The following is a 25,056-nucleotide window of genomic DNA, read 5'->3' as shown; positions in this document are numbered from 1 at the left end:
CTCCTATACTTGTATGTATTTTGGCTCTATTTTGTGTGTCAACTTAGTCTGCCATATTATTTGGATGTATTGACTACCTTAAGAGGTATTTTCAGATTCATTTTCATTTTGTTTTTTAATATGGCTGTCAAAATCATGCGTTGGGACCTGGTATTCTATGTGAAAAAGCACACAATTTTAGTTTTTAAGAATTGTGATGATTGCCACACTTTACCCCCTTCTTTAATCACATTCTCCTTCCATGCACTGAATAGGTATTGTGCATCTATTTTATGCTAATTGTTGTTCTGGGTGCTGGGGAAACTTTTCCTGCTCTTCCAGAGTTTATATTCTTTTAAGGGTGTTGAGTTTAATTGATAATAAATAAAGTAACGAAAAGTATGTTAAATGATGCTAAGTGCTAAGGAGAAGAAGCAAGGGAAGGAGTTAAAGACCATAGAGGGTTTGCACTTTTAATCAGTATAGCTAGGAAAAGAAACGTAACTTTTTTTTGTAGTTTCTGTGATAAAAGAAAGGAAAGAATCTTTCAGGTGTTAGATAAGGATGGAAATGTAAATACACATTTAATCACCTATGAATAGCTCAAAAATAATATCCTACTTATTTTTCTCTGAATTCTCCTAATGTTATCATGTTCCTCTTTTAGGGTAAGGTTTAATTGGCCTCTTGTAGTTTCTTGTTATTCTCTTCCAGCCTTAAATACTAAGTGGTGTAAAAATGTTCAACCTTTCAGGATCCCAAAATAATTATCTTTGAATTCACCAATTGACTAGTTGTATTTTTTGTTTTGTTTTGTTTCCCTATTTAGAGTTGTTTACATTCCAAATCTTGGCTTTGAAAGGCAGGAAGACACTTAAATAATATGGGACATAACTTTTCTTCTCTTTTTTTCTCACTCCCCTTACATACACAAAAGTGTGGGCAACGTTGGAGCCTGTTAAAACCCTAAACTTAAGAGTAAGTTCAGGGGCACCTAGGTGGCTCAGTCAATTGAGCGTCCGACCTTGGCCCAGGTCATGATCTCACAGTTTGTGGCTTCGAGCCCCGCGTCAGGCTCTGTGCTGACCCCTTGCTCAGAGCCTGGAGCCTGCTTCAGATTCTGTGTCTCCTTTTCTCTCTACCCCTCCCCCGTTCACACTTTGTCTCACTCTGTTTCTCAAAAATAAATGTAAAAAAAAAAAAAAGAATAAGTTAGACGAAGACCCTGTTTTATAGTGAAAAAATAGTAGAATCTATAAGAAAGTTGCCGACAGTTTTCTATTTCTAAACATTTTCAGTTTTAATCATTCAGTCTGTCTGATCGTTTATTTAAATATGTATTGCTCCATTTATAAGCTTTTCCTTTGTATCCAACACAAAAGAACATTTAGTTTTGTAGTGTAGAAGTTCAGTGAAGAAGGCAAACTGTTTTGAGATCTTATTCTCAAACTTACTATAAACAATATGTAATAATAAAGAAAAGAACTTATGTTAGTCTTTTTAATTCCCTTATTTTATATGCAGTTAAATTTTCCATTTTTGTCTTCCTAGGTTTACCCAGGGTTGATGATAACAGCTGGCCTTATCCATTGGATTTTAAATACATTGAACATAACAGTTCATATAAGAGACGTATGTGTGTTCCTTGCACCGACTTTTAGCGGCCTTACATCTATATCTACTTTCCTGCTTACCAGAGAACTTTGGAACCAAGGAGCAGGACTTTTAGCTGCTTGTTTTATTGCTATTGTGCCAGGTTACATTTCTCGCTCAGTAGCTGGCTCCTTTGATAATGAAGGCATTGCTATTTTTGCACTTCAGTTCACATACTACTTATGGGTAAGTAACACTTAATGTTTTGCTACCATTTAATACTCATGAACTCTGTGTGGAAATGCTGTAGGTTGTATACATTTGTCCCTTATCAATTATAGTTCCATATAGGGATCTATTTCTATTCATAATCAACTTAATAATGCCATAACATTTTAAAATGTCAGGTACTGCTCATGTGTGCATTCTCCCTTCCTCTTCCCCTCCCACCCCTGTGTGCATATAAGATTTTTTACAAGAATCTTGTTATGCCTGTTTTAACAGATGATGATAATATCGTTTATATGTCATAGCTCCAAAAAAGAGGATAACAGAAAGCATCTATTGATTTTGTTTCTTTTTGGGTGGAGAGAGGGGTCAAAAATACTTAAGATAAGTTGAAATATGAGTTAATGACTTGGGATTTTGAATTCTATTGCAAAACTAGCATTACTTTGCTTTTACCAAGTTATTTCTTACCAATTTATATACCCTATATTTCCCTTTCTTGTCTTATTGCATTAGCTAGTACTTCCAATACAATGTTCAAAAGGAGTGGTGAGAGGGGACATTGTTAACTTCTTCCTGATCTTAGTGGGAAAGCTTTGAACTTCTCAACATTAAGTGTGATGTTAGCTATAGATTTTTGGTAGATATTATCAAGTTGAGGAGGTTCCACTCTATTATTAATTTGCTGAGAGATTTTATCATGAATGGATAGATTTTTTCAAATGTTTTTTCTGTATCTATTGATAAAAGTTACATGATCTTTTTCCCTTGAGTTTTTTGATGTGATAAACATTAATTTTTTTAAGTTCATTTATTTTAAGAGAGCAAAAGAGAGAACGAGTGGAGTGGAGAGGGGCTGAGAGATGGGGACAGAGGATCTGAAGCATGAGCTAATAGGAGAGAGCGAGCCCGATGTGGGGCTTAAACTCATGAACCTGTGAGATTATGACCTGAGCTGAAATCAGACACATAAAGATTGAGCCACCCAGGCACCCTTTAATTAATTTTCAAATGTTGAACCAGCTTTTCATACCAGGGATAAATCTCACTTGATTATAGTATATAATTCTTGCAGTACGTTGCTGGATTTGATTTGAGGATTTTTACATCTATGTTCATAATACATATGGCTCTGTAGTGTTCTTTTAATGTCTTTGCCTGGTTTTGGTATTAGGATCATACTAGTCTCATGGAATGAGGAGGTATTCCCCTTACTTCTATTTTCTGAAAGATTGTAGAGAATTGGTATAATTTCTTCCTTAAATGTTTGGTAGAATTCATCAGTGTACCCACCTTGGCCTTTTGCTTTCTGTTTTAGAAGGTTATTAATTATGGGTTCAATTTCTTTAAAGGATACAGATTTCTTTAGACTGTCTCCTTCTTGTGTGAGTTTTGGCAGGTTTTTGTCTTTCAGGGAATTGGTCCGTTTAATTTAGGTTCTCAAATTTGTGGGCATAAGGTTGTTCATAGTATTCCTTTATTATTTTTTTTTAATAAATGCCCATGGGAATTGTAGTGACATCACTTCATTCATTTCTAAAAGTAGTAATTTATGTGTTCTTTTTTTTTCTTAGTCTGGCTAGAGACTTACTGTTTTGGGGGTGTTTTTTTATGTTTTATTTGTTTTTTGAGAGAGAGAGCGTACACGCACAAGTGGGGCAGGAGCAGGGGCAGAGAGATAGGGGAACAGACAATCTGAAGCAGGCTTCTTCTGGCTAGAAGTCCTGTAATTCTTATCTTTGTTCTACTTTGGGTAAGGTGTCTTTACTCTTTCTTCGTTCAGCATTTTTTCTTTACTTTTAATTTTCTGTAGTTTGATAAGATGTGCCTGGTACAGGGTAGTTGGATTTTTTTTGGCATTTATTCATTAGTGCTTGATCTGTGGTTTGGTGTCTGACATCGATTTGGAGAAATTTTCTGTCATTGTTTCAAATATTTATTCCTTTCTCTCTTTTTTCTGGTATTTCCACACATGTATATCACACATTTTGTTGTTGTTCCACAGCCCTTGGATTTTCTGTTCTGTTTTGATCCAGTCTTTGTTCTCTTTTCTTTTCAGTTTTGGAAGTTGCTGTTGATACCCTCTAGTTCAGAGATTGTTTCCTCAGCTATGTTCAGTCCATTAATAAGCCCATCAAGGGCATTCTTCATTTTTGTTACAGTATTTTTTATCTCTAACATTGCTTTTTGGTTCTTCCCTAAGATTTGTCTCTCTGCTTACATCACCCATCTATTCCTGCATGCTGTCTACTTTATGCATTAGAGCCCCTAGCATACTAATCAATTAATGTAATTAATGTAATTGTTTTACATTTCTGATCTCATAATTCCAGTATGTTTGTCGTATGTGGTTCTGATGCTTGCTCTGTCTCTTCAACTTGTGTTTTTTGCCTTTTGGTATACTTTGCAATATTTTTCTCATAGCCAGACATGATCTGCTAGGTAAAAGGAATTATGGTAAATAAGCCTTTAGTAAAGTGGATGTAAGGTGTGTGGAGAGAGAAAACATTCTGTAGTTTTAGGATTAGCTGTCTTTTAGTAAGCTGGACTGTAAACTTTACCAGTGTCCCCCCCCCCACCCCCCACCTGCCTTCCGTAAGTAGATAGGGCTGGTTGGCTACTCCAGTTTGTCCTCTGTCATTTCCTCACTTACAGATCCAAGAGTTGTTGATTTTTTAGTCTGTTCAGCTTTTTACTTTTTGTTAGAATGGAATGATTCTGTACTTCTGAAACTAGAAACCAGAAGTATGTTGCCAAGTTCTATAAACTTAATGTTCTTTTTAACATGTAAAAGGATGTTACTTAGTACTGGCTTCAGCTTAAAGCTTGCATGTATTTAATTGTTTGTTTGTCTGTTAATTTACCTGTAGCCTATGCTCATACTCTTTCATGTTGAAAACTGCCAAAATTATTACATGTGAATATATTTTTTATACGTTGAGTATATTTTTAGGTAGCTAGGTGAGTGGAAGCATTATTTTTCTCTTGAATAAATTTCATCTTTTAAAATTACTGAGCTCTTGCATATTTTCACTTTGGCAAGGAATTCCAGAGAAGAACAGATCAGTCAGATGGTTACTTGATACTGAGTTTCAGAAGAAAACACCTGTGAAGATGAAGATGCTGACAAGCAGTAGGATGCTGCTAATGCTGCTGTATTCACCCAAAAATGTTTAAAAACAAACTTTTTTAGTTTATTTTGTGCAGCTGAGAAAAAAAATGTTTTGGAACATCTGTTTAAGGCCTTCCAAATGACATGGCAATTTTTTAAATTATAAAAGTATGTACGAACGTTGATAGATCTTGACAGTATACTGCCGAGTGGAAAAATCAGTTGAGGTAGGATATGTACAGTATAATATCCTTATTTAAATTTTAAACAGTACAAATTATACCATATGTTGTTTGTACCTATTTATAATGAAAGTATAAAAATATAGCATATATCCATCATATGCACCAACTTCATGCAGTAGGGGTGATTTTGAGGAAGGACTTTGAAGGAGTTTGCTATGTGAGTAAAAAAACGTTAATAAAATCAACAAGCAAATAGGTATTCTCATTTAGAAGTCTGGATGGGTTGGGGGCGCCTGGGTGACTCAGTTGGTTGCACTTTGGATTCTTGAACTAGGCCTTGATTATGATACCGTGGTTCCTGGGTTCTGGCCCTGTGTCGGGCTCTGCACTAATAGCACAGAGCCTGCTTGGGATTCTTTCTCCCTCTCTTTCTGCCCCCACCTTCCAAAGTGAATAAACAAACATTTTTTTTAAATGTATGCGCTTTTATGTTTGGCTCCCATTCACTTAGCATAATCATTCATGTTACTGACATGTATCAATACTTCATTTCTTTTAATGGATAAATAATTCATTATATGGATATGCTGCAATTTTTTTTTTAACTATCATCAGTTGATGGGACATTGAGTTTTTCTCACATATTGATTGTAATGAATAATGCTGCTAACTTTTGTGTACCAAGTTTTTTGGGGGATGTATGTTTTCATTTCTCTTTAGTATATATCTAAGAGTAAAATTGTTGGTTCACATGGTAACTCTGGTTAGCTTTTTGAGAAACCTCGAGACTGTTTCCCACAGTGGTTGCACCATTTTACATTCCTACCAACAATGTAGGAAAGTTTTAATGTCTCTAAATCTTTGCCAATACTTAATGTTTTCTGTGTGTGTGTGTGTGTGTGTGTGTGTGTGTGTGTGTGTGTGTGCGCGTTTTAAGAGATCACCTATTGGCATGAAGTGGTATCTCATATGGTTTCTTTTTATTATAGTAAAATACACATAACATGAAATTTAACCATTTAGAGGTGCCTAGATGGCTCAGTCGGTTAAGTGTCTGACTCTTGATTTCAGCTCAGGTCATGATCTCATGCTTCGTGGGATTGAGCCCCACATCAGGTTCTGTACTAACAGCACAGAGCCTGCTTGGGATTCTTTCTCTCCCTCTCTCTCTGCCCCTGCCCTGCTCATGCTCCCCCTCTCAAAATAAACATTAAAAAAATTTAACCATTTATAAGTGTAGAATTCAGTAATGTTAAATACATTCACCATCACTGCTATCCATCTCCATAGCTTTTCACCTTGCAAAACCTGAAACTACATCCATTAAACAATAATTCCCCATTCTTCGCTCCCCCCATCCCCTGACAACCACCATTCTACTCAGTCTCTGTGATTTTTGATTACCCTGAGTATCTCATACAAGTGGAATGATACAATTTTGTCTTTTTGTCACTGGCTTATTTCACTTAGCATAATATAATGTCCTCAAGGTTCATACATGTTGTAGCACAAAACAGAATTTCCTTCTTTTTTAAGGCTGGATAACATTCCATTATGTTTATATACCACATGTTGTTTATCCATTCATCTGTTGATGGATACTTAGGTTGCTTTTGTATTTTACCTATTGTGAATAATGTTGCTGTGAACATAGGTGTATGGGTATTTGTGAGATCCTGCTCTCAATTCTTTGGGGTATTTGCCCAAAAATGAAATTGCCAGGTCATGTGACAGTTCTGTTTTCAATTTGTTGAAGAATTAACCATTCTGTTTTCCGTAGCCACTGTAGTACCAGTTTACATTCCCATCAACAGTACACAGGATTCCAGTTTTGCCACATCCTTGCCAAAACCTGTGGTATCTCATTGTAGTTTTTATTTGCATTTCCCTGGTATCTAATGATGTTGAGCATCTTTGCTTGTGGTTAAAAGGCCATTGGTAGTGGCACATGGGTGGCTTAGTCATTTAAGTATCTGACTTCAGCTCAGGTCATGATCTCATGGTTCCTGAGTTTGAGCCCCACATTGGGCTCTGAGCTCTGTCCTGGCGATGCAGAGCCTGCTTGGGTTTCTTGCTCTTTCTTCACTCTCTGCCCCTCTCCCATTCGTTCTTTTTCCCTCTCTCTCAAAATAATAAGTAAACTTTACATAGAAAGGCCATAGGTTTTTCAAAAATTGTGCCATTTGTATATGTGGAGAAATGTTTATTCATATCCTTTGCCTGTTTTTTGAATCAGGTTTTTTGTTGTTGTTGATCAGTTTTAGAAGTTCTCTATATATTCTTGATATCAATCCTTTCTAAAATGCATGACTGTTGAATATTTTCTCCCATTCTGTGGGTTGCCTTTTTTACTCTGTTGACATTGTCTTTTGATGCACAAGTTTTAATTTTCCTTGAAGTTCAGTTTGTTTATCTTTTCTTTTGTTGCTGTGCCTTTGGCGTCCTATCTGAGAAATGACTGCCAAATTTAATGTCATGAAGCTTTTGCCGTGTGTTTTCTTCTAAGAGTTTTTGGTCTTAGATTTATCTCTGAGTGGATTTTGTATATGGTGTTAGGTAAGGGTTCAACATCATTATTTTTGCACAGATGTCCACCTTTCTCAGCACCATTTGTTGAAGATTATCCTTTCCCCCATTTAATGATCTTGGGACTCTTGTTGAGTATCATTTGACCATATATGCAGAGATTTATTTCTGGGTTCTTTTTTCTGCTCTGCTTGTCTGTCTGTAGGTCTTTATAAAGCCAGCACCAGACTATTTTGATTACTGTAGCTTTTTAGTAAGTTTTAAAATCAGGAAGCATATTTTGTCTGGCTTTGTTCTTTTTCAAGATACTTTGGTTATGAGAGTTGTTTTGAGATGCTATATGAATTTTAGAATGGGGTTTTTACTTTTGCAAAAAAACATCATTGGGATTTTGAATCAGAATACATTAACCTTCATAGATTACTTTGAATATTATCATCTTATTGTCTTCCAGTTCATGAAAGAGCATGGTACATTTCCATTTATTTATGCCTTTAATTTTTTATAATGATGTTTTAGAGTTGTATAAGTCTTTTACCTCATTAGTTAATTCATATGTATTATTTTATTCATTTTGATACTATTGAAATTGGATTTTTTTTTCAGTAATTTCCTTTTCAGATTGTTCATTGTCAATATATAGAAATACAACTGATGTTTATTTATTGGTTTTGTATCCCACTATTTAGCTGAATTCATTTATTAGATCTAACAGTGTGTGTGTGTGTGTGTGTGTGTGTGTGTGTGTGTGAGAGAGATCTGGAATTTTCTACATAGAAGATCATATAATTTGCAAACAATCATTTTACTTATTTCTAATTTGGTACCTTTTCTTTTTCTTGCCTAACAGCTCTGGTTAGAACTTCAAGTACAATTGACCCTTGAACAACACCAATCCACTTATATGGGGTTTTTTTGGATAAATACAGTTCAGTATATAAATGTGTTTTTCTTTTCTTATGATTTTTTAAATATTTTCCATGGGGCACCAGGGTGGCTCAATTGGTTAAGTGACTGACTCTTGATTTTGGGTCAGGTCATGATCTCATGGTTGTAGGATCAAGGCCCACATCAGGCTCTGCTCTGAGCATGGAACCTGCTTGGGATTCTCTCTCTTCCTCTCTCTATTCCTGCTTATACTCTCTCTCTCTCTCCTAAAATAAATAAACATTAAAGTAAAATATTTTCTTTTGCTTACTTTATTGTAAGAATACATTATAAAATACATGCAACATACAAAATATGTGTCGATTAACTGATTATGTTAGGGGTAAGGCTTCCAGTCAACAGTAGGCTATTAGTAAAGTTTGGAGAAGTTAAAAGGTATATGTGGATTTGCGACTGTGTGAGTGTCAGTGCCCCTAATCCCTGCGTTGTTCAGTGGTCAACTGTAGTATGTTGTAAAGAAGTTGTGAAAGTGGTAGGGGGAGGGGTTGTGAAAGTGGGCTTTGTCTTGTTCCTGATCTTACAGGAAAAGCTTCAGTCTTTCACTATTTAGTATGTTTGCTGTGGGTTTTTCATATATGACCTTTATTATATATGGTGTATTAACATACACTGTTATTAAATATGTAATATATGTTATATATTAGTACATGATACTTTGTATATTCATATTTTAAAATATTTTTTATACATATTTCTCAGTTGGACTGAGATATTCCTCTAGAGGACTCCTTAGGAGAGTCTCATAAGAACAGTATTCATTCCTCAAGTCCTTGCATGTTTAAACCTGTTTTTCGATAGCTTGAGAGTTGAGCTGGATATAAAATTCTAGGTCATACATTCTTTGCTTGAATTTATTAAAATCGTACCACCTGCATTTTATTTTGCTTCCTACTGTCAAGAACCTAATTTCATTGTTTCATAAGAAAAGTGGTCTTTTTTTTCCCTGAAGTAATTTTTTCAATATCATTAAAATAATAAATTTTCTAAATGTGTCCCAGAATTGACCTTTCTGGTAATGGTGCTCTCTTTCAACATGTAGATTGATAACTATTTCTGAGAAGTTGTCTTTGAAATCTTAAATATCAGTTTATTTCACTGTTTTTCTTGGATTTTCTGTCTTCTATATTTCTTTATGACCCTTTTTCTTTCCCTTGGCTGAATACTGCTGGTATTCAATCTCTCTGGGAATTCATACTTGCTAAATTTGGTTTTTAGTATTCTGTTGAGGGTTTTTGCATCAGTGTTCATGGGTGATAATTGGTCAGTAGGTTTTCTTGTAGTGTTTCTGTCTGGCTTTGGTATTGATGGAATGAATTGGGAACACTTCATCCTCTTCAATGTTTTAGAAAATTTTGAGAAGTATCAATAATATTACTTCTTCTAAAGTTTTGTAAAATTTACCAATGAAGCCGTCAGGTCCTGGGCTTTTCTTTGTTGAGAATTTTATTTTTTTATTAAAAAAAATTTATTTTTAATGTTTGTTTATTTTTGACAGAGAGAGAGAGAGAGAGAGACAGAGCATGAGCGGGGGAGGGGCAGAGAGAGAGGGAGACACAGAATCCGAAGCAGGCTCCAGGCTCTGAGCTGTCAGCACAGAGCCCGACATGGGGCTTAAACTCACAGACTGCAAGATGATGACCTGAGCTGAAGTCGGACGCTCAACTGACTGAGCCACCCAAGCGCCCCTTTGTTGAGAGATTTTTGATTACTGGTCCAACCTCTTTATTAGTTATAAGTCTATTACGATTTTCTGTTTCTATGTGATTTAGTATTAGTAGATTTTATATGTATAGGAATTTGTCCTGTTTCATCTCAGTTATCCAGTTTGTTAGAGTACAGTTATTCATAGCACTCTCTTATGATCCTTTTAATTTCTACAGAATTAGTAGTAATGTTTACATTTTCATTTCTGATGTGGTGATTTGACTTTCTTTTTTTTTTCTTAGTGTACCTAGCTAAAGATTTGTCAATTCTGTTGATGTTTTCAAAGGACTCCTTTTTGGTTTCATTGATTTTATTATTTTTTTATTCTTTATTTTGCTTACTTCTAATTTTTATTATGTTCTTTCCTTTAGTAGTTTTGGGTTTAGTTTGTTCTTTGTCTAGTTCCTTAAGTTTTACAGTTAGGTTGTTAATTTGAAATCTGTTTTTTTTGGGGTGCCTGGGTGGCGCAGTCGGTTAAGCGTCCGACTTCAGCCAGGTCACGATCTCGCGGTCCGTGAGTTCGAGCCCCGCGTCAGGCTCTGGGCTGATGGCTCGGAGCCAGGAGCCTGTTTCCGATTCTGTGTCTCCCTCTCTCTCTGCCCCTCCCCCGTTCATGCTCTGTCTCTCTCTGTCCCAAAAATAAATAAATGTTGAAAAAAAAATTTTTTTAAAAAAGAAATCTGTTTTTTTTGTTTGTTTTGTTTTTTAATGATGTGTTTATAGGTATTTTTTCTCTTAACACTACTTTGCAACCTCCCATGAGTTTTGGTGTGTTGTGTTTTCAGTTTCATTCCTCTGTAAGTATTTTTAAATTTCCCTGTTATTTCTTCTTTCATCCATTGGTTGTTAAGGGCATTTTGTTTAATTTCCACAAAATTGTGAATTTTCTCATTTCACTTCTGTTATTGGTTTCTAATTTTACCCAGTTGTGGTCAGAGAATATGCATTCTGTTGTATCTATCTCTGTAGAATTAATCTGTTGCCTAAGATATGGTCTATCCTAGAATATGTCCCACGTGTACTTGAGTGGAATGTGTGTCCTTTTTCTTATTGGGTCTATTTGGTGTATTATGTGAAGTCCTCGGTTTCTTCTTTCTGGTTCTACCAGTTATCTAGTGGTGTATTGAAATCCCTAACTATTATAGAACTGTTTCTCACTTAATTTCTGTCAGTTTTTGCTGCATATATTTTGATGGTCTGTCATGAAGTGTCTAAATGTTGTAATTGTTATACTTACAGCATTGCAAGTTTTCTTAATATATACTGTCCTTTTAGTTTTGAAACCTTTTTTGATTTAAAGTTTGTTGTGTCTGACATTAGTATAGTCACCCATTCTCTGTATAGTAACAGTTCATTACTGTTTGCATGGAATATCTTTTTCCATCCTTTAAGTTTCAGTATATTTGTGTCTTTAGATCTAAAGTGAGTGTCTGGGAGGCAGAATATAGTTGTACCATGTGTTGTTATCTATTCCACCAGTCTTTGTCTTGATTGGAGAGTGTAATTTAATCTAAAATAATTATTGATAAGGACCTTATTTCTGTCATTTTGCTATTTATTTTCATATGCCTAGTAGTTTTTCTGTCTCTCATTTCCTTTATTATTGTCTTTTGTCTTTAGTTTTTTTGTAGTGAAATGTTTAAATGCGTTTCTCATTTCCTTTTGTGTATATGTTCTTGCTGTTTTCTTTGTGGTTATCGTGTGGGTTACATTTAGCAATGTAATACTATACTCTTATTTCAGTTTATACTAGCTCATCTTTAATAATATATAAAAATCTTCTTACAACTCTGTTCCTTTTGATTGGCAATGTCACAAAATTAGATTTTTATACATTGTGTGTGCAAAAACATAAACTAGTAATTCTTTGTATTAGTTTCTTAAAGTATGTAGAAGACTAAATTTGGAGTTATAAATCAAAGTTAAAATAATACTAGCTCTTGGGGTACCTAAGTGGCTCAGGCAGTTAAGTGTCCAACTCTTGATTTTGGCTTGGGTCATGATCTCATGGTTCATGAGTTTGAGCCCTGTGTCAGTCTCTGAGCCCTGCTTCAGACATTCTCTCTCCCTCTCTGTCTGCCCCTTCCCTGTTTGCTCTTTCTCAAAATAAATAAACATTAAAAAAAAAATACTTGTATACACTAATAATTTTTGTTTGGCCATTTGGGGTCCTTTGTATTTCCATATGAATTTTATTTCCGAGTCTCCATTACAACATTCTTTTTTTAAGCGGCTTAATTTTTTTTTTTAATTAATTCAGCAGATGCTTTTATAGAACACAGTGTGGAACTGGTGCTTTTATATATGTTGATTATTTAGAGTTAAATGAAGTTGGTGACCTGGTAGGGGAAATTGTGAGTTATCATATTGCTTTTTTTTTTTTTTAATTTTACTTTTTTATTTTTTTAAATTTACATCCAAATTAGTTAGCATATAGTGCAACAGTGATTTCAGGAGTAGATTCCTTAGTGCCCCTTACCCATTTAGCCCATCCCCCCTCCCAAAACCCCTCCAGTAACCCTCAGTTTGTTTTCCACATTTATGAGTCTCTTCTGTTTTGTCCCCCTCTGTTTTTATATTATTTTTGTTTCCCTTCCCTTTTGTTCATCTTTTTTGTCTCTTCAAGTCCTCATGTGAGTGAAGTCATATGATTTTTGTCTTTCTCTGACTAATTTCACTTAGCATAATACTTTCCAGTTCCATCCACATAGATGCAAAAGGCAAGATTTCATTCTTTTTGATTGCCGAGTAATACTCCATTGCATATATATACCACATCTTCTTTGTGCATTCATCCATCGATGGACATTTGGGCTGTTTCCATACTTTGGTTATTGTTGATAGTGCTGCTATAAAGGGTGCAGGTGCCCCTCTGAAACAGCATACCTGTATTCCTTGGGTAAATACCTAGTAGTGCAATTGCTAGGTTGTAAGATAGTTCTATTTTTAATTTTTTGAGGAACCTCCATACTGTTTTCCAGAGTGGCTGCACCAGCTTTTATTCCCACCAACAGTGCAAAAGAGATCCTCTTTCTCTGCATCCTCGCCAACATCTGTTGTTGCCTGAGTTGTTCATGTTAGCCATTCTGACAGATGTGAGGTGGTATCTCATTGTGATTTTGAACTGTATTTCCCTGATGATGAGTGATGTTGAGCATTTTGAGTTATCATATTGCTTTTAAGAATGATAGAGTGACAAAATGATGAAAAGCATCCTAAGGACTAAAAGATTATGTAGTGAGTTTTTGTGTTCTATTTTTTAAACTAACATACTTAAAATAAATTGGGTTTAAAGTGGAAACAGCTTCAGTATTTGAAATGAGTTGGTTTGGAGTTCTGGCATAGAAAGCTATTTTCTGACTTGTGGCAAGATATTTGACACTTTAATCTCATTCACTTTCCTTATAAATGAAATAAAAATGTTTTGGCTACAGAGTTGCAATAGATAATTACGTTTGTTTAATATCTGATCATTACCAATTGAAAATAAAAGTACTAACAGCTCTGACTACTCTGAAAAGTTGTTTGTAGCCAAATGACATTATGAAGATAAAAACATTTTATTTTTTTTATTTATTTTTTTTTTTAATTTTTTTTTTTTAACGTTTTTATTTATTTTTGGGACAGAGAGAGACAGAGCATGAACGGGGGAGGGGCAGAGAGAGAGGGAGACACAGAATCGGAAACAGGCTCGAGGCTCCGAGCCATCCGCCCAGAGCCTGACGCGGGGCTCGAACTCACTGACCGCGAGATCGTGACCTGGCTGAAGTCGGACGCTTAACCGACTGCGCCACCCAGGCGCCCCAAAAACATTTTATATGTAATCGCTAAAATGTAAATGTAAGTTGTCTACGGATTCCTCATCTGGTGTGTTTACTTTTAAACCAACTGCTGAACAAGTTACATCTTTAAAATTTTTAAGATAAAGTACTCTGTTTTCAAAGCACCGATGACAGACATTTAAGAAAAAAATTTTTTTAATGTTTATTTTTGAGAGAGAGAGCATGAGTGCAAGTGGGGGAAGGACAGAGAGAGAGGGAGACACAATCTGAAGCAGACTCCAGGCTCCAAGCTGTCAGCACAGAGACTGATGTGGGGCTCAAACTCACAAACCTGGAGATCATGACCTGAGCAGAAGTCTGACACTTAACCGACTGAGCCACCCAGGCACCCCCACAGACAATTTTTAATATGCTTTTAGATTCGTGTTCTATAGATACTAACCTTTTTTTTTCTCTCTCTCTTGAGAAAGAGAGAGCACACACACATGCGCGCACGCGCGCACACACACACACACGTGAGCAGAGGAGAGGCAGAGAGAGAGAGAGAGAGAGAGGAGAGCAAATCCCAAACAGGCTCTGCACTGTCAGCACAAAGCCCTAGCCAATGCAGGGCTCCAACTCAGGAACCAAACTGTAAGATCATGACCTTAGCCCATATCAAGAGTCAGGCCCTTAACCAACTGAGCCCCTCAGGCACCCTTAACCTTGTTTGTTTATTTTTTTAAATCAAGATCAAGTTGTGAAGAATACCGTCTTTGAAGCCAAACCACCATGGTCTGGATATTTCTTTTCTGAATATTAGCTATTGTCACTGAGAGTTGGGTTTTTTTTGTTTGTTTTTTCTTTTTCTTTTTCTGTGTTCATTGAAAGTTGTTTAAACTACCCGCATGTCTGTTACATCAGCTATAAAATAGAAGTAATAATCGTTCTTACATTATATAGTTTAAGTAAGTTAATGCATGTAAATGTATAGAACATTATAGGAACACAGAAATTGATGAGTACATGCTTATTTTTACTTCTGTTGTTACTATTCACCAACAACAAGGCTGATACAGATAAAATAGTACAAGGAACAGTGCATACATATATATCATTGCCTCCTATAGAATTTTTTTTAAAGGTTTTTCCCCTGTGCCTTTGTAATCATTCCTCTCCTTAACCCAAATTCCTTGAAACCACAGGTCTGATTTCTGTCTACATATCTTTGGGAGTTTGGTTTCCATAAGGTGTGTTGTAGAAACAGTACAGTAAAGGGTGGCCCTTTATGTCTTGCTTAGCTTCACTTAGCATAAGTCATCCATTATTGCATGATTTTGTAGTTTGCTGTTTTTTATTGCTGAGTAGTATGTATGGCTGTACTATATGAGTGTACCGTAGCTTATTTTGTTTTCCAATTTTGGGTGATAATAAAGTGGCTATAAATAGTTGTATACAGTGTTGCACATGGGCATATATATATTTGTATTCCTCTTGAATAGGTGCCTAGGTGTGGGGTTGCTGGTTTATAAGTACAAGTTTAATTGTATAAACAGCTCCCAAAAAGTTTTCCGGAGTGGCTTTATTATTTTTCATTCCCTCCATCACAATATGAGGCATTGCTTTTACTTTTTTACCAGCACATGGTATGTTCAGATTTTTAAATTTTAGCCATTCTAGTAGGTATGTTGTGGTGTCTCGTGGTTTTAATTTGCTTTACTCCAATGACTAATAATTGAGCATCTTTTCATGTGCTTATTTCCCATTCTGATTCTTCTTTGGTGAAATGTCTCTTCAAACCTTTTGCCTATGTTTTGGTTGGGTTGTTTTCTTATTGAGTTGTAAGAGCTCTTTATATATTTTGGAAATACATTCTTTATCAGATATATGTTTTGCAAACATTTGCTCTCAGTCAGTAGCTTGTCTTTTTTATATTTTTAACAATGTCTTTCTGAGAGCATAAATTAAATTTTTTTACCTTGCCTGATTGTACTGGTTAGAACCAGTATAGTAGAAGCAGCGTGTTCAGTAGAAGCAGTGAGACTGCACATCCTTTCTTTCCTGATTTTAAGAGGAAAGCATTCAGGCTTTCACCATTAAGTATAATGTTAGTTGTTTTTTACAGATGTCCTTGATCATAGCTTGAGGAAGTTTTTATATATTTTCAGTTTGAGAATTTTTACCATAAATGGGTATTAGATTTTGTCAGTAGCTTTTTTGTGTCTATTGAGGATTCGTATGATTTTTGTCCTTAATTACATTAATTCAGGGTTTCTCTCCTTCAACACTATTGACATTTGGGGCCAGGCAGTTATTTCTTGTCTTGTGTGTTGTAGAATGTTTAGCAGCATCCCTTCCCTCTACATGCTAGATGCCAGGAGTATTCAGTCCCTATTCCCCAGTTGGGAACCACTGCATTAATTTTTTTTTTTTCCAATGTTAAAACAACTTTGAATTCATGGAAGAAATTGGACTTGTTTATGGCATATAATCTTTTTTTATATTGTTGGTTTTGTGTTGATTTTATTTTGTTAAGAATTTTTTCTCTGTTTCCATGAGGGATATTAATATGTTTTCTTTTCGTGTGATATCTTTGTCTAGCTTTGATATCAAGGTTATTCTGAGCTTCTAAAATAAGTTAGGGGAGTGTTTCCCTGTCTATTCTCTGAAAGAATTTTTATAGGATTGGTATTGTACCTTCCTTAACTGTTGATACTTTTCACCAGTGAAGCCATCTGAACCTGGGAAGATTGTTTAATTACTAATTCAATTTTTATTGACACAGTTCTGTTCTGATTTTGTTTCTTTAAAAGATCTCTTTTTTTTTTTTGAAAATTTTCATATCACATAAATGATCTGATTTCCTGGCACAAATACTACATCATATTCTTTTGTAATTCTTGAATGTCCATACAGTCTGTAGTGGTATTACCTCTCTTATCCTTAGTAATGGTCATTTGTATCTTCTCTCTTTTCTTATCAGTCTAGTTAAATTTTATCCAACTTTTGGTTTCATTTATTTTTCTCTGTATTTGTTTTCTATTTCATTGAATTCTTGACTTTTATTATTCTACTTTGTATTTGGTTTGCTCCTTTCTAGCTAGTTGAGGTTAATGCTTAAGTTATTCTAGCTATTTCTATTTTTCTAATATGAAATTTAAATTATACTTTAATCATTGCTTTAGCTATACTCTGTATATTTCAATATGTTGTGTTCTTATTGTCATGTAGTTAAAATTGTTTTCTAATTCTCAATTTCTCCTTTGACCTTTAGACTCTTTAGAGGCATGTTGTTTAATTTCCTAATATTGGGGAATTTTCCAGGCATTTTTTTCTCTTGACTTATATTTCCATTGTTGAAGAATTCTAATTCAGGAGTTTTAATATTAACATGTGAAAGACTGACTTAAAAAACCACCCATTCATACCTACCATCTGTTGGCCTTCCTCCTCCTCACTGATGGGTAGTACCTCAAGGTAGGAAACTAGGAGTTCTCAACTTCTTTTTCTGCACTACTCTAATTCTAGTTCACCAAAAATGTTGATTTGGCCCTTGAACATAGCCTCTCCTTTATGTCTATATTCCTACCACTGTAAATTTGGATCTCAGTACTCAGTCATATATTAGCCTCCTGACTTGTATTTCTGTTACCAATGACATTCAGGATCTATAAGGACCTTTTGCCACTCAGTGTCTGTACTCATCACATGGTCTCTGTCCTACTGGGCTTTGGCTGTAGTTCTTGCTTTTGCGTCTTACCTCTCCAGTTGGGGCATGACTGACTTACAGTTTTACAATGTGTCCAACATAGCTTAGCAGACTTTTCTGTATATTATTAATACAGTGGAATATGTTTGATTCATAGTATATATCCTTTTCTCATTCTCTTTCGACCTATACAATTGGTTTTAGAGTTTGAGGAAATTTCAGGGTATGGACTATATTTAGTAGTTGTAAATATATTTTGGTTTTTTGGTAGTAGATTATACAGGACTGGGCCCCATCAATCCCAGTAGATTAAATAAGGGGAATTTTATATAGAGAATTATTAACTGCTATAGAAGAGTAACTAATATAGAAGGAAACTGTATATGATTTGCTAGGGCTGAGGGAAAGTACCCAAGGAAGGACAAACTTGGAAAGGATTCAGATTTCATTCGAACAGGGTCTGGTTCATCCTACCAGCCCCAGAGAAGTTTCATGGTTAGGCCAAGCTAGAGCTGGCTTGGAGCTGCCTGACAAGCAATTGACCACCCTCTGGAGTGTAGGAATTCAGGAATGGGGAGCTAGTGACTTATAGTATGGTGTGCAGTGGCAGGAAGCTTCTAGATAGAATGTGTATGGGGCTTTTGGTTACCATATCAAGAGGACTGCAGGAAAGTTATTTCTAGACTAATGTTGCAAAGTCACAGAAGGACTGTGTTCTGGGCCCATGGCTGGGGTCAGCACCACCAGATGTTCTCACAGCCACCCCACCAACTCCAGCCTGCACCTGAAATCATTGGAGAGCCTCTTGTGCAACGTTCCCTCAGCACCCTCTGCTGAGAAAACTTAACATCATACTCACTTTACAGGAGAAATAGTTAGAAGATACTCTGTTGTTAGAACATATATTGAAGGGTGCATTTGGAGCTAAGAGGCAATAAAATAACTGACACACAAATGTAAAAGACTGAATGGTCGTTTGCAAGTTTAACCTCAACATTCGTCATCTCTACCTCCAGTTTACTGGATGACCTGTCCTTTTAATTTTCAGTGTCTATGTAGAATCTTTTTTTTTTTTTTTTCTTGTTTATTGATCTACCTACGATAGTTTTCTGTCCTCCATTCCTTGGGATTTCTTTTTGTTTCTGGCTCATCTCATCCTCTAACAACACTATTTCTTCTAGTCTCCCCACTTAGAAGTAGGCTTTCTGAATATTCTTTTCTTTCCCATTTCCCTGGTAGCTGCTTTCCTTTTTAAAAATCATTTTTGGTCTCTCTAATTTGTCTTTTGGTCTCTATGTGATTTTCTCATTAGCACTTGGTTCCATCTCACTTCTCCAATCTCTCTGGAGATCGGATATTATAGGAATCATTTCTAATCTGCCCTGGGAATTTTTTTATTTTTAAAATTGTCAAAATTTTAATATGCTGCCTTCCTTGTTCACATTTTAGCATAGGTCAAGCTGGTTTTGGCAGTGGTGGGGGGGGTGTTTTGTCACACACATACACTATGATGTTGAATTCAAAGCAGTCTTTCACTATGTAACAGAAGTTAGTCTGATAATATCTTTAAGTGCTGTAAACCAGGAATGTTTCCTTCTTCTTTCCCTCCTTTCATTGTGTGTGTGTGTGTGTGTGTGTGTGTGTGTGTGTGTGTGTGCGCGCGCTTTACAATTCCCCCAAAGATTACATGTCACCTATAGTTTGTTTTAATATATTAGTAGAGGCTCATTTTAAAAGTAAATTCCTTGAAATTAGGTATGTAGAATATAGTATTAACTATTTGAACTTCTTATCAGAACATGGAGATAACTCTTTTAATCAGAATTGCTTGTAATGGGACTTAGGCTTATCATGTCTTTAGAATATTCGATTTGTTTTTTAAAGATGACTCTTTACCCTTGGCATAAATAACTATTTAGAACTTGTGTTTTTGAAACTTAAAATTCAGTTTTCTGGGGCACCTGGGCGCGCAGTCAGTTAAATGTCCAACTCTTGATCTCAGCTCAAGTCATATCTCACAGTTCATGAGTTCGAGCCATGTATTGGGCTCTGCACTGATGGCACAGAGCCTGCTTGGGATTCTGTCTTTCCTTTTTTCTGTCCCACCCCCACTTGTGTATGTGTTGCATGTGCTCTCTCTCTCTCAAACTCAAAAAAAAATTTTTTAATTTAGTTTTCTGAACCAAACTGTTATTTTCAGACGAACATACAAATTTATCTGGGAGTTATTTCTTTGGTTAGTTTTTTGTTGTTTTTTGTTTTTGTTTTGTTTTGTTTTGTTTTAGACAGTAGAGATGTTATTTTTTTGAAACTTTCATCGATTGCAGGTTGTCTTTCTGGTTCAGAGTGATTGAGAATTTTACTGACATATCCTAGAAATTTCTTTAGGAATATCAATATCTTGAAGATATAGATAATTATTTATTGATTATTGGTTTTTTTTAATGTTTATTTATTTTGAGAGAGAGTGTGTATGTGAGAGGGGGAAGGACAGAGAGAGGGAGAAGATCCAAGAAGGCTCCACATTCATGGTGGAGCCCTACATGGGGCTTGATCTCACAACAGTGAGATCATGACCTGAAATGAAATCAAGAGTCGGATGCTTAACCAGCTGAGCCACCCAGACACCCCAATTTTTATTAATTGTTGATATTGGTTATGGTATCTGAAAATTTCTAGATGATAGGTTTTCAAAAATGGATGCTTATAATTAGAATTCTATACAAGATGTATATATTCAAATGAAAAATTACAGATTAAGAAGACCAACTATGTAAAAATGTAGTTCTGCTGAACAAATTATTTAGTTAAAATCTTAATTTGTTGATGTTAATCATTTTAAAATAGAAAATAAAGCAAATAGAAAAATATAATTTTTTTTTAAGATGATTGTTTTCACTGAAAACTGCGTAACAACAACAGAAAAATCAAGGCTATTTATAAAATGTCTGACTGTTGCCTGGTGTTCTAAATGCATATCTTAAGTGGATCTGAATATCTGAATAAAACCTCTGTACTTTTTTAATAACTTTGGCTTTTTGTAGTACAAGCTTACTAAATATTTAACTTTTTTTTTTTTCCATCAGGAACATTGATAAACATTTGCTTGTTTTTTAGGTAAAATCTGTAAAAACTGGGTCAGTTTTTTGGACGATGTGCTGCTGCTTATCATATTTCTATATGGTAAGAATTCATTATTGAAATTATAGAAGGTCTGGCAAGTCTTTCACAGTTAGACCAATTCCTCGTCTTCATCATTTTCTTCTCATCCAGACTAGTTCTCCACTTCCTACTGCTATCCTCTTCCCTACCCCCATCTCTGGAGTATGTATGGACTTTGCTTTAGTGGGGAGGGCTAATAAATGCCAATCCCTCAAATATAATATTTGCAGCAAGTGAAACAATTTTTCTTTTCAGATGTACAACTTTACCTAAATAATGGTGCTATCCTCTAGGTAAACTACCTACGTACTTTTTTCAACAGATTACTTAGGTTGGGGTTCAGAATTACCTCTTCATTCTCCTGCCTTTTTTCCCACACCACAGACTATCATCTAGTAGTCTTGTGGTGAAAACTAGTGATAATTTTAGGTAAGGTTTTGTTTGTTTGTTTTTGAACACATAGCATGGAATTTGCATCCAAATTATCCATGCCCCTTTTAAAGTGGTTAAGGCCAGGCACATTCTGTGCGCTTGTACCCAAGTAATAGAAAACTCATTCTCTTTGAAGTTTACATTTAAATTTTGGAGGTAATTCAAAGTCCTTCACTTAGAACCCCTGCTCAATCAGAGTAACATTGTTTTTGGTGTAAAATAGCATGTCAGTGAAGCAGTAAACATGTTCTTTATTGTATACCAAAGGCAGTTCATTACAAGTGGTTCTGAAATATTTTAGGTATGGGCAGCATTGTTAGAATGTATATATTAACATCTAGTGTCTTACTGTGTCTATTGGTCAAATGGTTCTTTCAAGCTTTTATTAATGTACACCTACAACTTTGTTCTTGACAAGAGCTTATTGCCTATTGAATATACCCAAAAAAGTAATACTGTTGGTCGAAAATAAACATTATCTTTACCGAAACAGAGCCAGCTGGTAGAGCATGTAACTCTTGATCTCAGGGTTGTGAGTTTAAGCCCCACATTGGGCATATAGCTTACTTAAAAAAAAAAAAAAAAAAATTTAAAGAACCATACAAAAAAAATTAGACTAGAACATACTCCGTTATTCTGATAGAACAGTCTAACTTTATGATACATGCTAAACATTAAAATGGAATCTTGATTTGTAATCCATTAGTATGAAATAATTTATACTTAAGGTAGTACCTTTTATTTTGAGTATCTTGAAACATATCCAGATTATCCGAGAGTTCCTTATATAGTTCAGTTGTTGGCTGGTGCTAAACATTCATTGTTCTTATTCTCAGTGAAGCTTCTTGCAATGTAGTTATCAAAAGTGAGGGAAGTAAAAGCCTTTCTTTTCCCTTTTAAAAATTTATGATCTGTATCTTAAGAATCCTCACCTTTATGACAGACTTTTTACTACCAATTCAAAATTATAATGTTCTCAGTGTTATTAAGTTTAATCTGACCATTTCTCCAGTGAATATAGAAAAGCATGTTGGATTTATGGGATTATTATTTTAATAATACATAGAAATAGGTTATATGTAGGCTTCATAAATCAATTTTAAGCATCTGTCACACTTGCTAAAAATCCTAGTGTTTGTTTATATTTGTTCATTATATGTTTAGATTGTCATGACAAATAAAACTGAATCTATTTTTAAAAGCAGACATCTTAAATTATTTAACTTTGCATTTCTTAATCCGTAGGTCTCTGCTTGGGGTGGTTATGTGTTTATCATCAACCTTATTCCACTGCATGTATTTGTGCTGTTACTGATGCAGAGATACAGCAAAAGAGTCTACATAGGTGAGTGATTTGACGTTTGAAATCTCACCTCTAAGAGATGTTTCATTGAACAGCCATACATTTTCATTGAACAGCCATTTCTGTTTGGCCGTATTACTCATAAGAAGGTGAAAATAATTTCATATATATTTTTTTGTTTTTTTGTATCAATAAGGTGGGTCACGCACTTTTATGTATATACATTGTTACCAACTTCTTGATGAGTTTTTGCTGTTGTAAAAATTAGCCTACAGATACTAGATTTAATATTTGTCAGCCCAGTTTTTCCTTAATTTGGGGGAATGGGTATTCTGTCTTGAAAATCATTCACATATGGGACACCTGGGTGGCTCAGTCGGTTAAGCGTCCGACTTCGGCTCAAGTCATGGTCTCGCAGTTTGTGAGTTCGAGCCCCACATCGGGCTCTGTGCTGACAGCTCGGAGCTGGAGCCTACTTCAGATTCTGTGTCTCCCCCTCTTTCTACCCCTCCCCTGCTCACGCTCTGTGTGTCTCTGTCTCTCAATAATAAATAAACATTAAAAAAAAAAAAACTAAAAAAGGAAAAGAAAATCATTCACATATGCATATTATTCAAATTCAGCACAGTCACTGTAAGAGTAAACAGTTTAATAAACTTTTGAAAGCCTTTTCTGTATAGTATACGACAGAGTACCTTTGTCCATTTGGGCTGCTAAAACAAAATACCACCGGCTAGATAGCATGTAAACAACAGAAATTTCTCACAGTTCTGGAGGCTGCAAAGTCCCAGATTAAGGTAACAGAATAGTCACGTTTTTGTAAGGGCTCCCTTCCTAGTTCATAGCTGGTACCTTTTTGCTTTGTCCTTACATTGTAGAAGGGAGGAACTAGTTCTCTGGACCTCTTTTAAAAGGTTACTAATCCCCAAAGCCCTTACTACCTTACTACCTCCCAAATGCCACCTCATAATACTGATACATTGGCCATTAGGTTTTAAACTTGCGACTTTTGGGAAGGTGAACATTCAGACGAACCTGTTTTCTATGAAATCTTTATTTTTTTTCTCTAGGTTTTAAAACGTATCTTTTGAATAAGATGCTTAGTGATAGATGTTGTCTCAAATCGTAGAGCTCATTATCCATGATAGAGACAGAACCTTTATAGGTTGAATTAATAAGAGAGAAGTTGTGGTTTGAACCCAATGTCTTAGTAAAATAATACAATTCCAGTATGACAATGTTGTTGGAAAGCAGTAACAGAAAGATAAAGCTTATTTACTTACCTAAAAAAACAAAATCAAACAACAAAGGGGTGCCTGGGTGGCTCAGTCGGTTAAGTGTCCGACTTCGGCTCGGGTCATGATTTCACAGTCCATGAGTTCGAGCCCTGCGTCGGGCTCTGTGCTGACAGCTATGAGCCTGGAGCCTGCCTCATATTCTGTGTCTCCTTCTCTCTCTGCCCCTCCCCTGGTCATGCTCTGTCTCTCTCTGTCTCAAAAATAAATTAAAAAAAAACATTTAAAAAAAATTTTTAAAAAAATTAAAAAAAACAACAAAATAAACCCAGTAGTCTGGCAATTCCTCAAAAACTTAATCAGAGAGTTACCCTATGACCCAGTAATTCCACTCCCAGGTATACCCCCAAGAGAATTGACAGTAACTATTCACACAGAAACATGTACACTGATGTACGTTGCAATATTTATTATCCCTAATAGCCAAAAAGTGAAGACACCCCAAATGTCCACCAACTGATGGATAAATAAAGTGTGTATATTCATATAGTAGAATATTATTTAGCCGTAAGAAGGAATGAAGTACCGATATGTTGTGAGGCTTGAAAACATTATGCTAAGTAAAATAAGCCAGACACTTAAGTCCATGTATAATTGTAGGATTCTTTTTGTATGAAATGTTCAGAATAGACTAATCCTTAGAGACAGAAAGTAAATAGGTTTAGTGGTTGCCAGAGGTTTGGGGAATGGAAGAGTGACTGCTAATGGGAATGAGGTTTCTTTGGGGATGAGGAAGTGTTCTGGAATTAGATAGTGGTAATAAATACACAACTTTATGACTATAATAAGAAAAAGCACTCTATGGCATATTTAAAAGGGTGAATTATATAGGGTGTATACCATATCAATTTAAAAAGTTCATATATAGTCATTTCAGCACACTTTATAACAGTCACCACTGAAATAATATATTATCAAATGCTTATTTGATACCACAGACTAAGTTGTTTACATGTATTTCACTCATTTAATTTTCATAACCACATTGTGAGAGAGTAGTGTAGGTACTGTTACTGTCCTTATTTTACAGATGAGGAAGCAAAAAAGGACATAATTTGCTCAAGACCATGTGATTTAGGCCTGAACTTAGAAGTTTTGGCTCCATAGCCCATGATGCTA

At 35.3% G+C, this 25,056-nt stretch overlaps 1 protein-coding gene across 1 annotated transcript in view; it reads left to right on the top strand.

Annotated features, from left to right (window-relative positions):
* STT3B (STT3 oligosaccharyltransferase complex catalytic subunit B) overlaps nt 1-25,056 on the top strand; it is a 106,468-nt gene that overhangs the window by 49,984 nt on the left and 31,428 nt on the right. Inside the window, exons 3-5 of the mRNA XM_047098692.1 lie at nt 1,531-1,818; nt 20,863-20,928; nt 22,585-22,684. Of these exons, the coding sequence (XP_046954648.1) occupies nt 1,531-1,818; nt 20,863-20,928; nt 22,585-22,684 (454 nt within the window). The remainder of the gene's footprint in view (nt 1-1,530; nt 1,819-20,862; nt 20,929-22,584; nt 22,685-25,056) is intronic.

This window comes from Lynx rufus, unplaced genomic scaffold (genome assembly GCF_022079265.1).
Source record: "Lynx rufus isolate CCGP_SWC_20201006 ecotype Redwood Valley unplaced genomic scaffold, mLynRuf1.p SCAF_5, whole genome shotgun sequence".
Lineage (NCBI taxonomy): Eukaryota > Metazoa > Chordata > Mammalia > Carnivora > Felidae > Lynx > Lynx rufus.
This window is presented reverse-complemented; position numbering and strand designations above follow the sequence as displayed.